General features: G+C 35.9%; 2 protein-coding genes across 4 annotated transcripts in view; one reads left to right on the forward strand and one right to left on the reverse strand.

The window, feature by feature from the left end:
* Positions 1-19,172, forward strand: CHRNA5 (cholinergic receptor nicotinic alpha 5 subunit). 3 transcript variants are annotated; one of them, XR_006166611.1, is made up of 7 exons: positions 1-271; positions 10,104-10,255; positions 11,118-11,162; positions 12,582-12,691; positions 13,649-14,480; positions 16,199-16,322; positions 16,561-16,647. XR_006166611.1 is itself a non-coding variant. In XM_032990396.2 (6 exons), exons 1-6 carry the CDS (start codon positions 154-156, stop codon positions 16,720-16,722), a joined length of 1,419 nt encoding a protein of 472 aa, XP_032846287.2. In that variant the 5' UTR covers positions 1-153; the 3' UTR covers positions 16,723-19,172. The 3 variants fall into 3 exon arrangements, 2 of the variants coding, with proteins under 2 accessions (XP_032846287.2, XP_042660055.1); XM_032990396.2 differs by lacking the exon at positions 16,199-16,322 and having other exon boundaries at positions 16,561-19,172; XM_042804121.1 differs by lacking the exons at positions 16,199-16,322; positions 16,561-16,647 and having other exon boundaries at positions 13,649-13,942; positions 14,322-14,440.
* Positions 19,171-21,900, reverse strand: part of CHRNA3 (cholinergic receptor nicotinic alpha 3 subunit) — an 8,971-nt gene continuing 6,241 nt past the window's right edge. The window contains exon 6 of the mRNA XM_042804120.1: positions 19,171-20,432. Coding sequence (XP_042660054.1) covers positions 20,304-20,432 — 129 coding nt within the window. The 3' untranslated portion in view covers positions 19,171-20,303. The remainder of the gene's footprint in view (positions 20,433-21,900) is intronic.

Here is a 21,900-nt window from a genome sequence, read left to right on the forward strand (position 1 = left end):
ACGCGCCAACCGCTCTAACGGCTCCCGGCGCGGGCGCCCTCCTCCCGCCCCTCGCGCCCCCTCACGGCGGGGCGTGGCCAGCACCGCCCGGCAGCAGCGGCGCCCCGTCCGCGCCGCGGGGCTCTGAGGCGCTGAGGTGGCCGTGCCCCGGCCATGGCCGCGCTCGGAGCCTGGCTGTGCGGCGGCCGCCCCCTGCTCCTCCTCACCTGCTTCTTCGCGCCTGTGTTCGGCCAGCGCGGAGCCGGCCCTGCTGCCCGCGCCCCTTACGCGGGTAAGGCGCCTCTGGGCGGCCCCGCCTGGGTGAGGGGCCAGCGGGGCGCCCGGCCGGGGCCGCTGCGGAGGAAGCGGGTGGCAGGCAGGCGCCTTAGCGAGAAGCGGGGAGGGTGCCGGAGGGGCGGGCACGGTCAGCTCGGACTTAGGAGCCCTCTCGACCACTGGTTTTCCTCTAAACTCGCCATTGTGGGGGGCTAGCTCGCCGCCGGGGGTTGTGCCGGAGCCCCCCCGGGCTGTGCCGACCCTCCGCCTGCGGCCCCGCTCGGGCGGGCAGCTGGGGGCGCGGGCGGGAGCTGGGCGCGTTTCGTGTGGAAAAATAAGGCGGATTTTGGTGGGTGCGGGGAAATGCTGCTGGGGTTGAGGCGGCCGCGCATCAGGCGTCGTTTTCCACGCCGTCAACTTTTGTCAAGGCTGATTTCAAGGCGGAGCGGGGTTCTGGCGATCGCTGAGGAGTGCTGAGGTAGGGATTGCGGGACTTCTGCTAGTTTTTAAAAACATAAACGTGATTTACAGAGGGCGCCGTCAGAGGGGATCACCAGAGCTGCCCCTTTCACAGAGGAGGGGAAAAATGCCTTTGCCAGTTTGCGGCTTTTCAGGTGCATATTCGTCCTGCCTACTACACACTTCACGCAGTTGTTACGCTTTTTAAATTAATATATAACACTTTAAAGACTCGAAGTGTTACAGCTTTCCTTTTTTGCTCTATTCACGTACTCAGGTTTGTGGTGCAGGCTCTTTGCGTTTGCAACTGGTATGAAGGTTAATTTACAGAATATACTTCAATAATTGCAGTGTTGCATATGGATCTGGCAGCACATAAAAATGTTCTTCTTCAGAATTTGTAACAATATTCTTTTTAGCTTAGTCACGTGTTATTTCTTTGACTTCAGAAGAGTCAGTCTTCTAATTCAATCAGGATGTAACTTCCAGGGTTGAAGGATGTAAAATAGTATGTGAAGCTAAAGTGTTTATAAAATTACACAAAGATTAAAGGAGCAAAATCAATGCTTTTTCAAAAAGTTATTTAGAAGTAGTTATTAGAAAACATTGCTTTTATATAATTATGGGTACATTGCTGTGAGTTTTGCAAAGTGTCTTGAAGTCATAACTGCAGCATTTACAAGCAGAAAGTAAATGAATGAAAAATAAATTTGGCCTTTTTTAATATTAGCTCAAAATTGAAAAAATGGTCGTAACCTCCTTAAGGAAGGTAAATTATATTGTTGTCTTGGTTTTAATTCAACATACAAAAACTCAGTCTGTTATTGCTAAATGTGATTTAAAAGATTATCCTTGGTCTCAGTATTTGAAAAGTAGAGTTTTTCATCATGACAGAAGATGTTACTATGTGAAATTGTTATGTTACATTGTATGGTATATATGACTGTATGGAATTACCTGCAGTCAGGTTAAGCCAAAATTTGCCTTTTGTCACACGCCAATAGTTTTGACTTCATTGAGAACTGATCTTACGTAGTGAGGATAAAATTTTCCTTTCACAATTTGTTTACTCTAAAATAAAATGAAATTTGCTATTACGAAGATGAAAAACTTTATAGCTCCTGATTATTAAAATATAGGGCAAATGGACATAATAACTGAAATCAGATTATCATGTGCATACAGTTAAAATTACTTTAGAGGTATTGCTTTGCATATGGTACAGTAATCATTTTAATGAGTGGAATTGATTTATGGATGTGACTTTGATTTTATGATACTTTAAGAATGCTTGTAAATGAATCTGGTGTTTCCTTTAGTTAGTAGTCCCGAGGTGAACTAACACTTTATCCTGGATAACTGAGATTTGACAAGGCAAAATACATGCTGATTTAAAATATAATAAAATTTGAATTTTTATTCCTTGCTCTGAATCTTAAACTAACAGGTGAGACTTAAATGAACAAACTGAATCGAAATTAACAACCACCATTCTGCAAACCTGTGATGGTGTTTCTTTGGGAGTTCACACACGCAAACTTTTTCCACTCTGTTTAACAGATTGTGTCCTTCTCCCTGCCCAACAGGAAGCTGTAAACCTTCCTGATTGTATAGGTTTCTTGTGATTTTTCTCTTAAAACATTTTGTGCTTTCTTTAGAGATTCTTAGGAATTAAAACGTGAGCATTGATTTGTGGAAAAATGTCTGTGTTGATTTGTAGAAGGAACTGTGGAAGGAAGTACTTGCATAGTTTCCCACTTTTCAGAATGCTAAAACCTGATTTTTATATGATACTTCATGTTCTGGAATCTTCTACTCTGCATCTGGTTTTGAGTATCTGATTTTTAAACAGAGTATCTTATTTCTATGAGCCTAAGGATTTTATGTTCCAGTGTATCCAAGACTGGAATCCAGCTGCATAAACAAAGTCCTACTGTGGCAGAAGGCAACACCAGCGTGCAACCCCTGCAGCACCTAGGGCTGCACTGGCAACTTGCGAGAAGCCCAAGGCCTGTGTTCTATTTACATAAAAATCTTATTCACATAAATCGGGGATTTTTTTTTTTTACTTCCATGATGCATACCTGCTAAAGCTGTATGAATAAATGGTTCTGCTTTTAAGATTCCACATACTTGTTCTTCCCTTTACTCCTTACACTGTCTGCACTTGCATCTACACACTTGTTTCTGCTCACGTTCAGCGTTCTTTGGTGCTGTTTTCACAGTCCATCTTCAGCCCTTACGGACATGTCAACAGTCAGTGAAAGTGATGCAATAGTTAAAAGTGGTATAAAGAGAGATGACAGAATCTTGGATCTGTTACAGAAGAAGTCCCCCTGGCTTCACAGTGACCAGAATTTTTACCCTGAGGCAGCCTGACATGAAGCAGCCTTTTCGTGTGCCCTAGCTGTTGCACAGTGCGAAGGATTGCTGTTCGTCTGTCTGCTGAAAGCTGAGTGGAGAATATTGGCATCAATGAACTCACGAGGAAATGCTGTGCCATGCCACAGACCCATAACATTAACACTGTAGGTGGCTGCTAACCAGGAGACTACTGCTGGCGATAGCTTCACTGTAGAGCTCAGGAAGCTGTTTGACCTACTGTGTGGTATTTACAATAGAATCCATAGCACAGGTATTCAGAAAGGAATGGTTTGTGCTCCAATTAACTCTTAATCTGAAGACTGACTGTCAGTCTGTAGTTGATAGTATCTATTTCTTGATTAATTACAAACTATATGGCATTATATTGTGCTATTTCTAATCAAACTTGTACATTCATTCATTAATGTGGGCTCTAATTATCCTTTGATGCTAAGCTATTAGGGGATAGTTTAATTCTTCTTTCCAGTGATCAAGTTGGAATCTTTTACCTTTTAAATTTGAGTTGAATGTAAGAAACGTCTTCCCTGCTTTCTATGTGCACCTCTTGTACCTCTGTTCATATTGGTAAGTGCTAAGCAATATTGCAGTTCAAAATCCTTGGTAGTTTCATGTCCGCAATATGTCATTTTAATTTGCTACTGGTTGGCAGGAGATTGATGTGCTGGGTAAGAGAGAAGGCAGAAATCCTCCCAATAACTTGGAAGTCCTGGAGTAAATGAAAAATCATAGAAGTTCCCGCAGCAGCTAGCAGCTGCCTAGCATGTATTAATACACAGTGATAGAAATTAAAGACTGTCACTTTCGTACTCCCAACCTTTGAAATTGCAAGACAACCGCTGAACAAAAGAAAGCAAAACAAATTTGCAAAAATAACCACTAACAAGAAATTGTCAAGAACAGCCACCTTTTCCATGCTTGTAGGTGTAGTGATGGCCTTTGGCTTTATTTTTTTAAACTGTTCGGAAAAAGATACTTGTAGGAAGTACAGAATGTAATAGCTGTCTCTTCTGACTTTTGTTCAGTAAATTGAACAGAGTTAGTAATCCTGCTTTGACTTACAGACATTTTAGTAAAGACTGTTTTGATCTTTCTAAATTCTTCCTGTTAATTAAGTGCTTGACCATTAGTGATTGGATTCTTGGCATCTGCTAAAGCATAAAAGGGAAAGTACGCAAAAAAATTGAAGGCTGTACAGAAAGTATGACTCACAACCCTTTTAAGGGGAAGGGGAAATCAGTACAGAAAGAAAACTTCCATTTTATACTTAATATATTACATAACTTTTTCTGCTTAATGAAGTAGTGGTGGGAGATTCCTTAAAATGTAAGGGGAGGCTTAGCCAGAGAGAGATCTGTGTAGTTAGTATTGAACGTGATCTTATTCTACTTTATCCTGTCTGCTGCTATATAAATATGACTTGAAGTTTTGTCATACCAAAATATTGTCATGTGACTAGATTGTTTGGGGAAAACCTGTAAACTTAAAGGAGAAGAAGCACTGATGCTCACTGTAGAATAAGTTAGTTTGTAGGAAGGATGGAAAACTTTTATCTTTTTCCTCTCAAAATGTCCTCTGAACAATTTTTAGAGTAAGATTTAAACAGTTATCGTGCTTCTAGACTTCAAAGTGCTTCCTTTGTTATAAATTATGTAAAATGGATTACTTTTTAAAAAAAAGCAAAAGCACAGTATTGTCTTAATAAATATACTAGTGTACTGAAGGCAGGTGTACCGTATATATGAATTCACCTTCCTGGTTTGTAGGCAAACTATTTAGTTGTAGTGTGTAATAGACTTGCGGATAACAGTTTGTGTGTTATGATAGCACAGTCTTAAAGAGTCTAATGTTAGCTACAAAGTATGGATATTTTCTCATGTTTATTGTCCTTAGTAGTGTTCTTTTTCATTGTAGTGGTATATGATTACAAATCTTTATTAGTAATACATATTACTACTGAATCTAGATCTTAACATTAGGCTTCTAAAAAGTGACTCTTTTCCATCTCCCATGGACCTCTTCTGAAAATGCACCAAGTGACTATCTAAAGAAAACCTGAAATCGTTAACACTCGATTATATCACTTAGAAAATATTTTGTACAACATTATTTAAAATATAAGGACCAGTGTTACACCTGGAGTCCCAATGTCATTCTTAGACACCTAAGGAAGCACAGAGGAATATAGAGTTCAAAGAAAGTTTATTATTTGAAGAAACATGGACTGCAATGTTCTCTGTTTGAAAACAAGCAAACAAAAATTTGTGAAAAGGTATGAGGTATAATTCTAATACCACATATTTCACTGGAAAAAGAATACTGAATTTGTGAAAAGGTATGAGGCATAATTCTAATACCACATATTTCACTGGAAAAAGAATACTGCTGCTAAATCATATTAAGATGCTAAGAAATTTAATCCCATAATGGTACAGTAAGAAACGATGTCAAAAGACGGATTTTACAAAAGAATAACTCTTTTGTATTTTATCTGGAGCATTTAAGAATTCTGCCATTAGCAGCACTAGTGAAATTTTGACTTGAGAATTTTAACAAAATGAATAGACATGTACATGTTTTGTCATGCTATTCGTGCATCTGACACTCATGTAAGGTGTTGTCTTCTTTTCTAAATAGCGCTTCCAAAGTACTTTAGGAAAAGAAGCTTGTTAAATGTTTAGGGAGGAAATAGTTTAGGGAGGAATTTTTAACTACAATTTTGCCCAAGGTCAAGTCTTTAGTTAGAATTTCTACTTACTGTTTTGTCAAAAGTACGCTCCAACTACTTCAAAGTTTTTTAAAAATGGAATCATTAGTCTGCTTTGTGCATAAATGTTTGTCTCCCTTTTGCAGAATTCAAATTTTCGCCGTCCAGCATTTTCTCATGTGATTTAGGGTTTTTTTTGCTGACCATGGAATCACACTGAGAGGGAGTGAGCAGAGAAGAGTTTCAGGTACAAATTATAAAGGAAACATTGTCATCAGGATTTATCACTGAGCAATATAGAGCAGACTGCAGAAGTTACCTGACCTCAAAATAAAGCCATGCAAATACAGACAAGCTTAGAATTGCTGTTCAAAGGCTACAAATCTGAGGGTTTGTTTTTTGTTTGTTTGTTTGTTTGTTTGTTTGTTTTTAGTACAGTGAGCTAGTAGCAAGGGTGAGTGCTTCCGTAATCTTTTACCATCTGATTTGTATGAGATTTGTATGCTGGGTTGTTTGTCTGCTAATCTTGCAAGTCATAGGTTTTAACCTATTTCTGCTTTTCTCCAACCAGCATAGACAGTCTGCTGCCTTAAGCCACTAACTGTATTTTATCTCTTCTCTTTCTTTTTCCTGCTTGCCACCAGTTCTTCACGTTTTTTTAATTGGTGCTACTACCAATAAGTAACTAAGAATTTTACACCCTTTATAATAATCTTAAAAGCATACAGATACACAGAAAAGAGAAATTAAACACATGCAGTCTGTGTAACAAGTGAGTTGAGCGGTCCTATTACATTAAGAGTCAGCAAAAATTCAATTTATTTTCACCATTTCCAGCCTCCTCATTGAGCTCTCCTTTGTATAAACTGCCTTTTATAGACCATTATGTCTCAGCTTATTAATAAGCAGATAAACTAGAAATATAAAAAAGTGTAGATGTTCCTATGATAGAAAAAAAAGGGAAAAAAATTAGTTGAACTATGTTGTTAGCAAATATAGTCATCTTAATAAATCAGTGAGTGTACTGAGTGTAGAATGTTTGAAAAAGAATTCTGTAAGTATATAAAAGTGGTAAAGGAACATAGCCCATTTAGCATAGCAGAGAAGATGCTGTGTTTAAGAGAAGCTTATTTGGAAACAGCCTGTACCCTGAAGATGCTGTATTGCTGTACAGGAGGTCATCTTACAGGAACACAGAAATGGTGGAAGTGCAACTTTGCCTCTGCATTGCTTCAAGGTCAATTAATGGAGAGAGAATACCCAGCTGCATAGTCATTCTCAAATTGTACAAAAAACATCAGTTGAGAGTTGTAACTGTAAAAGGGAAATGTAATTAATGCTAATACAAAAATCAAGTATTTTTGAAACATTAGGCTGAAATATACCCAAACCCATTCATAATTCAGGAAACAGGGATATAAAAATACAGAAATTAAGTTGTGTCTTCAGGAAGCATTCTTTTGGATGTCTGTAAAAAGCAAGACTTGGCAAATCTACATATAGTTACAAAGAAGAAAAATTCCTTGGCTAATGGGCATACAGTGAACCTAAGGTATCAGTAAGAATAAATATATTTTAATCTAATAGCTGTGAAAGTAACTTGTGTGTGTAACATTCTGTTGCTGGATCCTTTTTGGCAGCAATTGTTATGTCCTGTCGGTTTTCATGTATCTGCCTGAGGTATGCTCAGTAGTACAATGCAAGTTGCCCATCAGTTCTTCAATATTACACAACCCACATGTCAACAGCCTTGAAATGGAAAGATGTTAAATTGTAGAGCATGTACAAATAGTACATCTTAAAGAACAGTAGGTTTGCAAATGAATGAAATACACTGTAAACGGATAGATTTGTATTTTGAAACAGAAGGGTGAACAGTCTTAAAATGCCAATGCTGGTTTGCAACAAGAACGATTGAGCAGCATGTTAGTGTATGGTAAGATTTGGAGGGAAAAGGAGTCCTGCTGCTCCCACTTTGCTGATACTGTTCTTGAAGATATATTCTGCTTTTATTCCTACTATAAAATTTCAGAGAAAATCCAGTTAGCATTCATAATGATAGTTCTACTGGACTGCCCTAAACCTGCAGTGCAGAAGGCAGGTAATTCTCTTGTGGTTGTGCTCTGCAGTGCTTCGGGTGTTTTGCCCAAAGAATCTGTAAATGCAGCCTATTGCCGCACAACAGAAAGCCACTGCTGTCACAAGAGCTCTTTGATGAATGGGAGGAAGCTTAAAAACTTACATTGACTGTTTTAGTTGTCTAGGCTACAGTGGTTGCAGTCAAATAGAACTAGTTTAGGTCCATCTAAATCAGTGGCTTACATGGTGTTAGCCAAGTGTCTGCAACCAATGCAAGCCATCAAACTGTTGATCAAATTCTGAGGTAGGTTTTGCAAGTCATGTTGAAATGGAAGGTGTGGTGCTATCTGACATAACTGACAGTTTAGTCATCCCAGGCAATTCTAAAATTTTAGTCCTCTTCAGTATCGAATGTTGGTGGTAATTAGCTTCAAATAGAAATTGTTTATACCGTGTTTAATTGATGCTTGTTTCCTTTTCCACCTTTTATGAGAAAGACTAAATGCCATCAGTGTTTTTTCTGTATGTATCGTTCAGTACTTTATCTACTTCTGTTATGTTCATTAAATTCACCTCCTCCCCAAACAAAATAATGTTAATCTTTTAAATCTCTCCTTGTATGGATGACTGGTTTTAATTTGTTTGTGCCATTCTCTGGTGCTTTTCTGTTTCTGATATATCTTTTTTTAGATGGGTGCTGTTAGTGAGCACATAATTTCTAGAGAGGTCATGTCATACATTTATGTAATGCCATAATATTTTAAACCTACATTAAAAAAAGATAGTTATGAACATCTTTCTTTGGTTTACTCTGTCCCTTAAACTGACTGTAATTGTTAGGTGGTGGGGGTTTTTTTGGCAGTAGTTTCAGTCAGTTTAAATCTCATGGGTGAGTAGTAAAAATCTTTGACTAGAGCATATGTTTATGCCTTCTGGTGATTGCTCTGACTTCTGTCTGGCAATTGGAGACCCTTCTGGAGCCATTCCCTTCGAGGTGATGTGTGTAGCTTGTGATGCTCCATGAGGCAGTGGCCTTGTTCAGGTCTTTCACACTGCCTTTGGAAGCTCATTCTTACTCGAGATACTTAGCTAGACACTGATTGTGCCTTTTTTTCCTCCCCTCTCTCCATATCTTCCCCAAGTTTCTCTTACTCTTGTTATTTAGGATATACAATTTTCTCATGGGTTCTCATAATGGAGGAACCTTAAACTTTGCCTTTTTTTGGGGTAGCAGGGTTTCTGCTGACATACTTCAGTGAGACTGTGTTGGTAAAAAACTAATTTTTTGTGGACTCCCAAAGATAAAGGACAGCAGCTGCTTGATGAGGTGCTTTAGGACAACATACATATCTCTTTTACGGTCTGGGCTGCTCTCTGCCTGCAGTTTCTGCATCTGCAGTACTTTTTTCTCCCCAAAGCTGCCATGTATTCCATTATCTCGGGAGACAAAAGACCTTTAGTTTCCACTTCTTTGTAAATTATACAGATGTTTTTGGCTGTTCCAGGTCATCAATCAGTTTCCAGGCATTGAACTGACTCCTAGAGAACTATGAAAAAGCAGTAACTGAATGTATGCTATTACTTAACCAGAAAGGTGCATTTCAGTCAATGTAATATTAGAATAGGTAGAGGATAGACTGCTAAAAAGGCTGATGTGCTTAAGATATAAAACATTGGGGGGAAAAAAGTGTTCTACAAGTACTGCAAAGTTTATACATCCTAGATGTAATCAAACATTAGAAGAAATAATGTATAAAACATGAAGAGACTCATGTTTCAAACTGCAACGCAAGTTACGCAGTTATACTAGAGACCTGTATAGTGTGGATGTAGGTTTTTAAACAGTACCACCTTGTTCTAGAATGATAGAACTTCAGTATCTCATAGTTAAGATTTCAGTTTTAAAGGAGTTCCATAATCACATAGCACCAGGTAAATGATAAAAATGCATTTTGCACTTATTATTTATTATTATTTATTTATTATTACTGAAATTATCTTAATGTTCTTGAGCTGTAGATTTTAGAAGTGTGATAATGGTATGAAGATACTAATAAAACCAGGTAATTCTTCTTCTGAGACCTTGGCCATGCTCCCAGAGAAAAGGGGTAAGATAAGAAGTTTAGCTCTACCTAAACATAGCCGTAGCTCTTTGGGCACAGGAGTGCAGATGTACACTGTTCTTTTAAATCAATGTTAATAAATTACTTTTTTTATATAGGTGTATCTGAACCTTCTTTTATTGCTAAAAGTGAAGATCGTTTGTTTAAACATTTATTTGAAGACTATCAAAGATGGGTTCGTCCAGTGGAACGCTTGAATGACACAATAAAAATAAAGTTTGGCCTTGCAATCTCTCAGCTAGTAGATGTGGTATGTATAGCAAATAAATTTGGATTTTTTTTTTCCCTAATTCTTAAAATACTGGAACATAATGTCATATGAAATAGTTATGGATATTTTCACTTAAACATAATAGATTAGACTTCCAAAATGATTATCAACGTAATAAAGAATGCAATGTAGATGGGGATATGAAGAAGTGATTGCAAAGAGGTTGAGATGACAAACAGCTCTTCTGTTTAGTTGCATTTTCAGAAAAAAAATAGTAGTGAGTGAAATTCTTAAGCCTAGGGATTTGTGTTTTAATTTATTTATTCAGTGGGAAAGCCAACTATTTTTAAAATTTTTTATCAATCTAATTTCTGTAAAATTCAGGAACACAAGCAAATACTGCTCTCTCCCCTCAAGCAGCAAAAATCCCTCTAAGCCTTCAAATATGTCACTTCCATAGTAATGAAGATTATCTCTTGGCATTAACTGTGATGTAAAAGAGATCAACCAGATTTTTTTTTTCTCCTGATACTTCAGAATATTCTTTACAAATTGAATTCACTGTTTATAGCTATAAGAGGAATTTTCCTCCGACATGTTGGCTGTTCCTTTATGTTTCCATAGAAAAATAGTAAGACTGCATAAAACACAGTCAAATTAAAATATGAAAGAGAGGAGAAAGACACAGAAGGGGAAAAACACCACTTTTGGCAGTTAAATAATCAAAAGTCATAATTGTATGTTTAAAAATTTCTCATATAAACATACTTATCAGTGACTGAAATGCTTTTAGAAGAGTGCTTTGTATTTCAAATTACAGACCTCTGTGAACAAAAGCAGCTAGTTACTATGAACGTATTGTTCAGATTTTTTTTTCATAAAATATGCTTTATTTTTATAGGATGAGAAAAATCAATTGATGACAACAAATGTCTGGTTGAAACAGGTATGTGTAAAATATCAATGAAAAATTCTGAAGCTTCAAAACTGCAATTTAAAAGTTGGAAGAAACATTTCTAGTTAATCGTGTATTCAAAAATACTTAGTTGTTGCATGACTCTTTATTTTACATAGTATCTTTACAAATTGTTCCTGGAAATGCTTTGAAGGGTTAATTGTTATAAAACTCTTAAAAGCAAAAACGGTAAATTGTGAGAATTGACCTAATTAAAAGAAATCTGATACGACATTGCATGGCCATTTAATATACTGAGGTACATGTATCCAATCATAAAAGTTACTGTTTCAATAAATAAGTTTTCTTTCAAAAACTATCGTAAGAAAAGTATGGGTTGGGTACTCTTCTATATAATAGTTTTAAGATCTTTGTCTTGTGGGGTATTTGAGATTTATTGGGTACACATCACTGAAGAATTTCAGTTTCAAAGTTGTATATGTTTGCTGTAAAGAGCTACTTTTTCCTTTTAAGAATGTTTGTTTGTGGGCAGGAAGAAGCCTTAAGCTTTAAAACTATCAGACTCTAGTGCTAAACTTAATGGCCACTATTAACTTGGGAAATGCTTCTCACAAATCATTCTTGATTTAACTCAGAAGGATGTTTGCAGACCCTCATTATACTTACTAGCTTACTAAATTATTTTTGTTTGGATTACTTCCGTCTTTTTTTTTTTTCCTGCTGCTTCCCATCCCTCCTTCTTCAATAACTAATTTCAGGCAAAGTTTTTCTTTTCAGACAAACTTTGAGACTACTCGGCAAGTACGAGATGGCAACATGTCTGATAACACTTTGTGTCCTCTTAATAGTTTCTGCAGTTCAACTTGTTGCAGTTGAACCAGTTCAAATAAAATAAGAACTGACCTGAATATGCATTTAAAATTCTATGTGATGGCGAATTCTTAGAAACTTCAATTTTCCTCTTGAGCTTTTAGTTCAAGCATAAAATTACTAAAGTATTACTGTGATTTTAAGGGTGCTATTTTTAGTGTTGCTGGTAGAAATAGGAACGGCTATCTTGTGAGAGTTGCAGCATGAGTTTTTTGTGTCTGTGATGAAAATGTTTAAATTGCTTCTGATGAGCTTCCAAAGTCATTGATACTCAGAACAAGCTTTTTTAAAATTTAATTGTCTATATGTTAAAATAGCTCTTACTTATGTATACGTGGAAAAGGATTTTAATATCTCAAGTTCTGTACAGAAATAGTGTCAAGTGACTCTTATGACAGAAAACAAATACTGGATGAGGTAGATAGATGTCTGTCCAGCAAATTCACTATTGTATGCAAGTTTTAGAAGCCAGTTTGATTTTTTTTTTTTTTTTACTTTCCTTTTTATCTATTTAAATCCAGTCTTACCCTGCTGAAATCAACTTCACAATAATGATTTTTACATTTCACATGTCCACAGGAATGGACAGATGTAAAATTAAGGTGGAATCCTGAAGACTATGCTGGAATAACATCTATTCGTGTCCCATCAGATTCTATTTGGATTCCAGATATTGTGTTGTATGACAAGTAAGATTTTAATCTTTTATTATAAAATGCATTTACTTTCTAACTTCACCATCCAAGCTGCTTTTAGAAGACTCATTGGATGTACACTTAGTAGAGCTAAGAATGTGTGGAAGAATTTAACACTGAATGCAAATGGATTTTGTGGCCATGTTAAATGTTTTGCTTTGCTTTTTTATAGAATTTCTAGTCTCTTTGAAAAGTTAATTTCCACATCTTTGTGTAGATTTTTTTTTTAATTAGGAAACATTATCTTGCACAGTGCTGGGTACAAACTAATAGTGTAGAGTGATGGGAGGGAAGCAACTAATTCATGCTCTTGCAAGTCATACTCAGAATGGATTTAAAATTAAGTGTGCTGAACTGTAAGATGTTTTTTGTTGTTGTTTGGAGGAGTTTTTTTGAGAACTAATAGATCTCAGAAGCAATAACTTTGGAATTAACCTTTCCGCTCAACTCAGGTGCATATATAATGCTTTAACATTTCCTGACTTGTTGAGTCAGGAAAAAAGGCCATTACAGTGACTGTAAATTGAAGTTTGGATGTGCCACACAAGTACTATTTTACCTGTTTTGTGACTTCTCTTCAATAATTATGATTTGTCCATATTTTATATTTATGCTGTATTATAAACAGAAACACCAGAGTTTGGCCATGCTGTTTAAGGTCAGGATTTTTACAATCCTTTCATAAGTCATTGGGACCACAGAACATTGCGCAGGTCTTTTAATGACTTGAAAACATTCTTCACTCTTCCCAAGATGTTTACTTGTGTGAGATTCACAGTTAAAAAAATAAAAAAGTTGGCTATGAACACAGGACGAAATTTTGGCTATGAAGGGTGAGAAGGGATAAACAGCTGAAATAACAGTAACAAAACATACTTTGTTATTTAAAAACACATGCCCACACCCACATAGAGCCGTTGTAATTGCATGCATATATCTCTCCTCTTTCAGTGCAGATGGACGTTTTGAGGGAACATCTACAAAAACTGTGGTAAAATATGATGGCACCATTGCTTGGACTCCACCAGCAAACTACAAAAGTTCTTGCACTATTGATGTAACCTTCTTCCCCTTTGACCTCCAAAATTGCTCCATGAAATTTGGTTCTTGGACTTATGATGGCTCACAAGTTGATATAATTCTTGAAGATTATGATGTTGACAAAAGAGACTTTTTTGATAATGGAGAATGGGAAATAGTGACTGCAACAGGGAGCAAAGGAAATAGGACTGATGGATGCTGCTGGTATCCTTTTGTTACATATTCATTTATAATTAGACGTTTGCCACTTTTTTACACATTGTTTCTCATTATTCCTTGTATTGGGCTTTCGTTTCTAACTGTCCTTGTCTTCTATCTTCCTTCAAATGAAGGTGAAAAAATTTCACTTTGCACTTCAGTACTGGTATCTTTGACTGTTTTTCTTCTTGTTATTGAAGAGATTATTCCATCATCTTCTAAAGTTATCCCTCTTATAGGAGAGTACTTGGTGTTTACTATGATATTTGTGACATTGTCCATTGTGATAACTGTCTTTGCTATCAATATTCATCATCGCTCTTCATCTACACACAATGCTATGGCACCCTGGGTTCGCAAGATATTTCTTCACAAACTTCCCAAGCTGCTTTGCATGAGAAGTCATGTAGATAGATACTGTGCTCAGAAGGAGGAAACAGGAAATACGAACGGATCAGAATCGTCTAGGAACACCTTGCAGGCAGCTCTAGATTCCATCCGATATATTACAAGACATGTTATGAAGGAGAATGAAGTTCGCGAGGTGGGTATCTTAGTCATATTACACTGAGTTTTGTAAAGCTGGAGATTAGAAAAACAAGTAATTGCTTACTATGCAGTTGCATATTAAATACATGCTGTGGGATTTCCAGTTTTTGTACTTCACTGGAAGCTGTGTAATTATTTCCGCTGGAAAGAAGTAGGAGTATGGTGCAATACTGGAATTCTTACGCTGATAGAATATAGTCCTTGGGTTCTTTAAAGTCTTTTGCTTTCTGCTAGAAGTAAGTTCATGTTGATCACACATTTTCAGAGATACTTGTCTGTTATAAGAACATGTACCCTAGCTGTGCCCTACAGTGCTGATGGATGTTGTTTTCATGATGAGAGAAGTAGGTATTTTTCATTTTAATGGTGTGCCTGAAGGCTACCTGAAAAATGCATTTGCCTTACGCTTTCAGAATAAATACTGTGAAGTCTCATTTTGCAGCTTTCAATTCCAAATAAAACCAATTCTTAATGCCGTAACCTATATTAGTTTAAATACAAGCTATGGCCATACATTGGTCATTTTGTGCTGAGATCAAATATGGACTAGATGACTTACTGAGTGTTCTCTTTTAGCCTTATTATTATTTGTCTCTTAAGTTCTATCAGAAGATGTCAACAGCTTTTTTTCAGTCTATACATCTGAACTATTCATAATGGATGTTTACACTATTCAGATACGAGCATTATGAATCCGTTTTCTCTCTGTGTTTTTTAAACCAGCACCATTGGTACATGAGAGAGTTAAATGCTATTTTCGGGGTAGTGTAGAAATATAGGAGTCTATTTTGTGGTCTCATTATACTGCTATCTGTTTCTGATGGCAGGGCCTCAGATTGTTTAAATTTATACAGAAATGCCTGCCTTCAAAAGTTGCTGGTTGCTGAGGGCATGTTCTCAAATAGTAGCCTAGGAGTAAGCTAGCTTTTCTAATGTCCCTTCTCAGGACTCAATTCTGACATTACCACAAGGGATCCAGCCTAGATTTTGAATAAATGTATCTACTGTACTGTTCAAACAGCATCTAATACCCCTGCATTGTATAAACAATAGAAATCGAACAGTTTGCTATTGAATATGTAATTTCTTGTAAATTAAGGGTTGGTTTTCTTTCTCTTACTGAACTTACTCTATTTGATTGTGAGTGACAAGAGAGGTGGCAGGTGTTTTGTTTTTCAGGTGTAATGTGACTCTAAACCTCAGAAATTAATATACAGCTGACTGGAGATTCAGTTGTATTTTATTATTTGGGGTCCAGAGAGTGCAAGCTTTAATTGAAAAAGTTGTTAATAAAAACTACACAGCTAGTGCTGTTGTAGCCTTTCCTCTTAAGAAGCAGTAGGCTTAGGAAATGTGGATAGCTCCAGTTCAAATCAAAGACAATTGTTTGGCAGGGTTTTAATTTGTTTAGACAATTATATATGCTGTACTTGCAAAACTGGATGTAAATATGGATAATCCTATCAAAAATGAAAATAGTCTTGAAAGTACTGTGAATATTCTCCCTAGTGTATAATTCTGTGCAGTAGTAACTTCACAGCTTTAAGATTTTGTATGTAACACAAAAGCTGCTGTCTACTGTTAAAATATATTATTTTTTTTAATATGTTTTTGGTTTGGGTGGTTTGGTGTTGGGGTTTTGTATTTTGTTTTGGTTTGGGGGTTTTTTGTGTTTTTTTGATTTTGTTTTCTTTAAGAAATTTTTGCTTCCAGCTCCTGCCCAGGAATTCCACTTTATGATGAGGCTGTGGCATGAATCCTAAATCCTGCAGTATGTTGGAAAATTGCAATACCGTTCTAATCTCTCTGTAGTTGAGGATGTTCAGTGCTTCTCAGGGTCAGTTTCTGCATTGAAAACTAGTATTGGTCTATATAATTTACCAGTATTCATAGAGGGAAGTTTATTCCTGTTCTAGATCATAGTGTAACTATAAAAAGTTATTAAAGGGGGTTACCAAATGGACCTGATTGGAAAAAAGCATATTGTGAAGTGAATAAGAATTGCAGGGTTTGGTACTGTATTTTTATCCGGTTCTCACACATACTGACCAACTCTTATGCTCTTTATTTGTTAGGTTGTTGAAGACTGGAAATTTATTGCTCAGGTTCTTGATCGAATGTTCTTATGGACTTTTCTTCTGGTTTCAATAATTGGATCACTTGTGTTATTTATTCCTGTTATTCATAAGTGGGCAAGTATAATAGTACCTATGCATATAGGCAGTATGAATGCATAAAATATTTTTGGATCTGTTTCTTCCTAATATTGCTCTAGAGAGTATTGCAGTAGTCCTATTTCCATGCACGTTCTTTGTAAGCATGTTTCTGATAGATTTAAAAAAAAAAAAAACAAAACACAACAACAACAACAACAACAACAACAAAAAAAAAAAAACAGAAAATTATGTTTATATTAAAGCATGGCATCCCTAGGACACATAGAAGTCAATTTGCTTGTTCCCAGTCTACTAAGTTACTTGTAAATCAGGTGAGAATTAAAGGGACCTTCTCTAGCACTTGCATGTGTGGTATGTCAGAAAAGCATACACTAACACCTATTGTGAAATAGAAGGATTTAAAAATTTTTAATTATGATCACTGTAGTCCAATTATTAAATTAATATATAAATTGTTATATTGAGTATTAAATATTTGCATATATTTACACAGTAGAGTTGCTTACTTCAATTTACTATAGTATGCAAAGAATTTTTATCAGCTCTTTTGAATGTGTTGTAAAAGTATAAAGTTTCTACAGAGTAAATTTAAAATAATAATAAAAAAACCCAGTTAAACTTCCCGTATAAGTAAAAATAGCTATTTGGCTATGTTATAAATTTTCAGTGGAAGTTGCTGCTAAATTTAAAACCTTGTAAATGATGTCATACCAACATGAATGTTTAATACAGTAAGCCTTAAAATGTCTACAGGATACATGTATGTCGATACCTCTGTTTCAGCTATGGAAAGGAAGACAAAGACAATTAAATGAGTTCCTGAGTTGCACAAGTATTCTAATGGACCAGAACATTCATATTTCTTTATTCTTGATAAAGAATTTGATACAGTATGTTGGTTGCAAACTTGTTAATAATTTCCTGCCTTTGTGTGCTTCTCAGAACTAAGTTTTTAAGCACAAGTAGAAGGAATTTGGTGACTGCCTTTCTGAAGAAAATGGGTTGAAAATTATTATGCTGTTTAACCAAACACAGATGATTAAGTTTTCACACGTTTGTTAAACCAAGCTTAGAAAGCTACCTTTAATAGGTTCTCGCTCATAGAACCGTATGTAATTCTAAGCAGCGACGACTTAGAGCTTTTCATACTTAATTTTTTTATGTGAGTGTTGAAAACTAACTTGCAACTTTTTAATTATTCCATTAAAATATATTCTTTAAATACTGATTTTAAAGTTCTTTACATTCATTCCAATGACACCTTTCTTAAAAGCTTTATTTCTGGAAGACACTCTAAAATAGGTGGGGGTTTCCCTACACCAAAATTCTGTCAGCGTACTTCATAATATAGTTGCATCGTGCAGGGCTAATACAGTAATGTCAAGCTAGAGCAAGTCTTGGGAAGTTTTTATTTGCTTAAATTACCACATTAATAATAACATGTTTAGGTGAGAAGTTTAATGAAATTGTGGTATCTTTGATAATGTAAGTTTTTGTAGTGGTTATGAATTTGGAAAATGGATACATATTCCCTTCCCCCCTCCCTGTATCTCCTTCAGACTACAGTTGTTTGGCACTGTAGTGATGATAGTACTGATTGCTTATGTCATAACTTATATATAATTGAATATATATTTCAAATTGGTTTCACCTGTAGGACATTCTTGGGGCTTGTGTAGCTTTTTAAGGCTCACGAGTAGGGAAATTATGCCAGGCAAGCTTTTTTTTTTTTTTTTTTTTTCTTCTTTTTTTAATATCCATCTATAAATAGTTCTGGTTGTAAACAGAGTAAGTCTTCTTCTTCAGTTCTGCAGTTACATCTGGCATTGTATATCCATATTTCCTCTATTACCATCATAATTAATTTAAAAGGTCAATTCGCAAAGATTATCTGATATAATCCATTAATATAATAATTTTAACTTTCTTAGTATTATTAAGATTAAGCAATGCATCAGTGACTATCTCTGTGTGGAAGTTGCAGAAATACTTTAGCTATCTTATTTTCCTCTTCAAATGCAGAATGTTTTTTTTATAGTCCTCCTTGGGTTTGAATTACTGAAGTTTACTCTTACCTGAACAGAATGCAAAGTAAGTAGAACTATAGAGTGGCTATATAAATTACCCTTTTTTAAACTCCCCACCTCATTTTGGTCCCCTTTTTAAATGACATCTGTAGGCTGCCCAATGAAACCATGAGGACATTGGCAACATATTGACCAGTGGAGTCCCAGTCTTTATACTCGTAACTCACAATTTTTGCAAATGCATGCCTTTCTTTTAGTCACTTCTAGATTCTGATCATGGTAAATACAGATGAAATAACAGACAATAGAATTCTTGGGGTCTTCAGCTTATCAGGTGTGTCTGAAACAAAATGATTTTAATAGACTCAGAAGGATGGACCTTTACTTATGTAACTTGTTTCTGAATATGTTGAACTGTAGCTAATGCTACCTTATATAGGCCTTTGTCGCTCAGTCAAAATAAATGGAAAAAAATGCACAGTTTTCAACAGCTTGATTCTTTTTATTTTCATAAATGTTACATCACTTGATACACTGTATTTGCAAAAAGTTTCTAGTTTGGTACAGAGAGAACAATTCGTATTTTTTTTACAAAATGTTTTCTCATTACAGTACTGTGTTGCATTCTTTATTCATGCTTTTAAATTATCTGCAGCTACTGATTAAAAAAAAAAAAAAAAAACCAAAAAAAAACCACAAAACCCCAAAACAAACATATGCCTAAGAAGCAATGTTAGCATAGTTTACAGGACTATTTTGTATCCACCTGCCTTCCCTTGTCATAAACCACTTTGCTATAGCATGATGCCTCTGTATCCAGACTATCCTATCAGAGTATTTTGATCCTTTGCATAACCTGCAGACTGCATCTTAGTGTGTGTTTTACTTGTACATAGTTTTAAACATTATTACTTTTGAATAGCTTGTTTTTTTTCTGACAGTCTTCTCATACGTGGAAATATGGGGTTGCACAGAGTTTACATGATGACTGCTTTATCACCATAACTTATTATTTACCTATTTGTTTTCCTTTTGTAATAAACCCACTCATGGTCCTTTCCTTACACTGCTGGAGTCAGTTTACACACCAGGTGGCAATGTCTGCATTATAGCAATTTGCTATGTACGCTTCCTAAACCATTTTGTCCTCATGAGGGCATTCACTGAACTCAGTATAAGTTTATTCCCAGAAGGTCCTGTCATGGTCTGAAGAGACCTGGCACCAGACTCATGGGAACAAGTCTAGTAGCCCAAAGTATTCAACCTGTCTTGACTTTCCAAGTATTCATGTAATTTTCAGTTTCTTTATCAACCCCCTCTTAAGACGTTCCTATAAAGTCTAATGTAGTACCTACATCATTTCCAGTTATTGCAAAAAGTAGCTGTCAAGCGTAGCTCCTATTACTTTGAGATTAGCTGTCATAATAGTTGAAAATGTATCTTTTTTTTTTTTTTTTTTTTTCTTTTCCACATTTTTAACATAGCCTTCTCGGTCAAGCAAAGTTGAGGCCAAGAGAGATCCTTATTCTACTACACATAGAAGACATCAGGTGCTAGGGATGCAGAGTTTGTTGGCAAAAGTTTTACTTGATTTCACAACATACTATTTAATCTCTACATTTCATCTCCAGCCATCAAAGGTTGTAAAAACAATCCTGCTGTTCCTAGAATACATACCAGGATGAAAACCCATAGAAAAATACGATCGATTACCATGGCAACGTATTTCCAGTCATCCTGAATCTGAAAAATAAATTGAATATCAAGTAGGCATGTTTATTAGATGAGTAACTCGTATCAGCAATTAGCACCGTTTTATATAGGAAGCACAGGTTGTTTTCCATACGTAGATGTCTTTCATGTATGCACAACTTGCATATCTCTGTTTTCACTGGCAGATGAATTAATCTTGAAGAAGCTTTATTTGAATGTGCTATTAGTGGCAAAGCCAAAATCTACTTCTTCAAATATAACAAGTTGTTCACCGAGGCACTGGGTTTCATGAGATACAAATTCTCCTCTGTATGCCAAAAATCAAAGTGAAAAGCTTTACATTCTTAGGTGACCAGGTTTGTCCAGAAAACTTCACTGAAACAGACTGCTTCTACTGGTCTTTGGGCAGTACGTAAAAAGACAAAAGTTAATTGGTATATAATTATTTGGTATGTTTCTTATGTCGTACTGAAATTTGATTGTTCTTGTGAGTGATGTAATCTCCTTACCTTCCATGTAGAGAGGGAACCAAGTTTCCAAAAACCAGATTATTCTATTTTTTTTTCACAGTGTGCATTATAACCAAAGTGACACTGAATTATTATATGTGTTATATACTAATAGTCACTACATTAGGCGATCATTTTAGTTACTCTTGAGATTAAAATTTAAATTTTTACTTAATTTCTCTTCAGAAAGGCTAATAAATTAATAATGTCTTTGTTTTTGAATTTTTGCGGTTTTTAGCCTAGAACTTGTTTGTTAAGGCAGACAAAAAAAAAAATAACAAACCAGCCCCATATTTTCTATACCAACAAATTCTAAATAAAATTCTGATTTCAGCATAAACAAAGTAACTTCCTTCTAACTTTAAGTGCCATAGGGCAGGGGATTTAAATTCAGTGATAATTGTTGTGGTGTGGCTACTGTTCTTAGTATGTTTGAGGAACATGATAAAAAGAAAACTTTAACATTTTTTTTATTGCATCAATATGCAGTTTTATGAAAGATGATGGTCCCCATCTTGCAGCAGTTGCCTCATTTAGCTACAGTACTTTGCAGCAGCAGAATAAGCAACGTCATCATTGCAAAGAACATTCATTCTTACGCTCTTTGGTATTGATGGTAAGCTGTGGGAGGGAGAATGTAACTGTCTAAAGGCCATAGAGTCAGCAAATTCCACTATTAAGATTATAACTTGGAAAATCCTCACTCCGAATCTTGTAAGATGGATACTCGTGTGTGTTTCCCTAGCAGTGATTGCCTTAACATGCTTCACTCAGTGTATGTGTTGTCAATAAAGAGAATCTTGTACAACAGACTTGCTCCCCAAAATTATCTACATTCAAAATTGCACGTATTTGCAATACAGCTGGTGTAGTTTACATGTATAAAATAATGGTCTCTGTGTGTGCTTGTTTTGTTTTGTCTTTTTTTTTTTTTTTGAGATCTCTTACAAAACATACTAATGGTAAATGGTGTCTGCAGTTTGAGTAAT

The sequence above is a fragment of the Tyto alba genome, unplaced genomic scaffold, assembly GCF_018691265.1.
Source record: "Tyto alba isolate M040663 unplaced genomic scaffold, T.alba_DEE_v4.0 Super-Scaffold_41, whole genome shotgun sequence".
NCBI lineage: Eukaryota > Metazoa > Chordata > Aves > Strigiformes > Tytonidae > Tyto > Tyto alba.

Coding starts and splice junctions, on each gene's coding strand:
- CHRNA5 (XM_032990396.2), top strand. CDS start 154: ATGGCCGCGCTCGGAGCCTGGCTGTGCGGCGGCCGCCCCCTGCTCCTC. Junction 12,692..13,648: donor GATATTGTGTTGTATGACAA/GTAAGATTTTAA, acceptor CTCCTCTTTCAG/TGCAGATGGACGTTTTGAGG. Junction 14,481..16,560: donor AGGAGAATGAAGTTCGCGAG/GTGGGTATCTTA, acceptor TTTATTTGTTAG/GTTGTTGAAGACTGGAAATT.